The 1,786-nt window shown below is 52.0% G+C and overlaps 1 protein-coding gene across 1 annotated transcript; it reads right to left on the reverse strand.

Moving 5' to 3' along the window:
- Nucleotides 1-338: 338 nt before the first annotated feature.
- LOC119330745 (ribosome-inactivating protein 9-like) lies at nucleotides 339-1,521 on the reverse strand. Its single transcript, XM_037603870.1, has 2 exons — nucleotides 1,360-1,521; nucleotides 339-1,260 (listed from the first exon to the last, which is right to left on the reverse strand). The coding sequence occupies exons 1-2, from the start codon at nucleotides 1,421-1,423 to the stop codon at nucleotides 476-478; spliced, it is 849 nt and encodes a 282-aa protein (XP_037459767.1). The 5' UTR covers nucleotides 1,424-1,521; the 3' UTR covers nucleotides 339-475.
- Between the last annotated feature and the right edge of the window lie 265 nt (nucleotides 1,522-1,786).

The following is a 1,786-nucleotide window of genomic DNA, read 5'->3' on the forward strand; positions in this document are numbered from 1 at the left end:
TTGGCTGAAATCACAATTCTCCTTCATGCTATTCCGCAACATACATTTTCACCGCCATGCATATTGGGTTTAGGAGCGTGTGATCCTTTTTCTCCCGTTACCAAGGGCATTTTTGCTAGTATAACAAAAAGACCAATAACGCAACCATGGTACATTTATGTCACAGATCTAGTGTATGTCATGGCACAGCCAGCAGCTCAGGAGTGTAAAAAGGGACCGTGCAAACAGAGTTACAAAAGTATACAAAGTTTTAGAGATACTTAAGGCAGGAATTTTTGTGTTTTGTTATACGCGTGCAACGCATGCATAGAGGAAACATTCTACAGCTCCACATCATATATTCATCGATCCCACACGGTCATTTTATTTTATTCTATTAGAATAGACATGCATGCATACAATTTATCATCCAGCAGCAGCACACTAGTACGCACGTCTAAGAAGCACCGAGAGCTAGTGGAGTTAATTAACTGAATTAAGTACTACGTTTAAGCAGAAGCTGCACCACCGCGAGCGCGCCGGCGGCGTCCTCGATGTGCGTCTCCTCGCAGACCTTCTTGGGCCATGGGTACGTAGGTCCATGTTTCCTCCAGTCTAGTATGGCAGTAGATAGGTCTCCCCAGTTCTGCATGTAGAAAGGTTGGAGATGGTCGAGCTTCACCGTCGCCGCCTGGCCCCAGCCAGTGCTGAGGGTAGTGGAGCTCGAGGACAGGCGGACCGCCTCGCAGACGGTGATGACCATGCGTGCCAAGGCGACCTTGGTGGCGTCGTCCGGCCCGCCGGCGGCATGAGCATATGCCGCCAACTTCTTCACGGCTGCTTCCGCCGCCGTCTTCCCCAGTTCAAGGTTGCTTACCTTCTGCTTGACTTCTTTGCTCTTCTTGCCGCCTAGAAGCGCCCTGTAGGTGTCCTCGCATTCGAGGAACGTAGCGCCGTGGATCAGCGGCTGCTTCCTCCCTGGCGCCACCGCGGAGCGGAACTCGTACCAGCTGCCGCTCTGGGCCTTGAATCCGACGAGGTACACGTTGTCGTTCCTCAGCGCCAGCGTCACCTTCTTGTCGCCCGCTGTGATGGGAACGTGCAGCCACCTCGCCGGCGGCTGCTTCTCGTGTTGCAGGGGGAGAACAGGATGGCCGTTGACGTTGTCTGGGCTCGGGTGAGCGGCCAGAGTGGCACGGAGCTGGTCGATGAAGGCCATGTAATCGTCATTGCCGATGTTGTACGCGGCCGTGACGACCACCGGCTGTGCAGCTGCGAAACCTGCGTCAAAAAAAAAGGAAGACCAAACGCAACTTTTGTTAGGGGATTCAATTCAATCAACGAGAAGAAGAACGCGACCAGAATTGTGAGAAAATCAACCAGCTGCAGACGCAAACACTGCTAGCAAGGCTAGCAGGCAAACGGCGGAGGAAGACGAGCCCATCCCTGCGCGCAGCCGACTTCTTCCTTCCTTCCTTCTTTCGTTTTTTGCGGGGAGACTTGTTCCTTCTGTCTGGCTACGTAGTACACTTACTTTGTGCGAGTCTCGACCTGGAGTAGTGCTCCTTTTATACCCGGTTTCAGCTGGCGTCTGACGCAACCTTGACAAGTACGTACTACACCACTCTCTAGGTTGTAGTGTTAATAAGAGCAAGCAGCGGTTTTTTTGCATCCAACTAATTGCTGGATTTCCCTGTTAGGATAAGCGACGATTCCCTTCCAAGGGGGACACAACACATGCTTCGTTTTGGCCTCAATTATACTCGATGCGGCACCGAGCTTAATTGTTTTTCCACCACCATTAGTT

Source organism: Triticum dicoccoides, chromosome 7A (genome assembly GCF_002162155.2).
Source record: "Triticum dicoccoides isolate Atlit2015 ecotype Zavitan chromosome 7A, WEW_v2.0, whole genome shotgun sequence".
NCBI classification, from domain to species: Eukaryota; Viridiplantae; Streptophyta; class Magnoliopsida; order Poales; family Poaceae; genus Triticum; species Triticum dicoccoides.

What these genes read in the sequence shown, in the direction of transcription:
- LOC119330745 (XM_037603870.1), bottom strand. Translation starts at nt 1,423, where the DNA reads ATGGGCTCGTCTTCCTCCGCCGTTTGCCTGCTAGCCTTGCTAGCAGTG. An exon ending in AGTGTTTGCGTCTGCAGCTG is followed by an intron (nt 1,261 to 1,359) that starts GTTGATTTTCTC and finishes TTTTTGACGCAG; the next exon opens with GTTTCGCAGCTGCACAGCCG.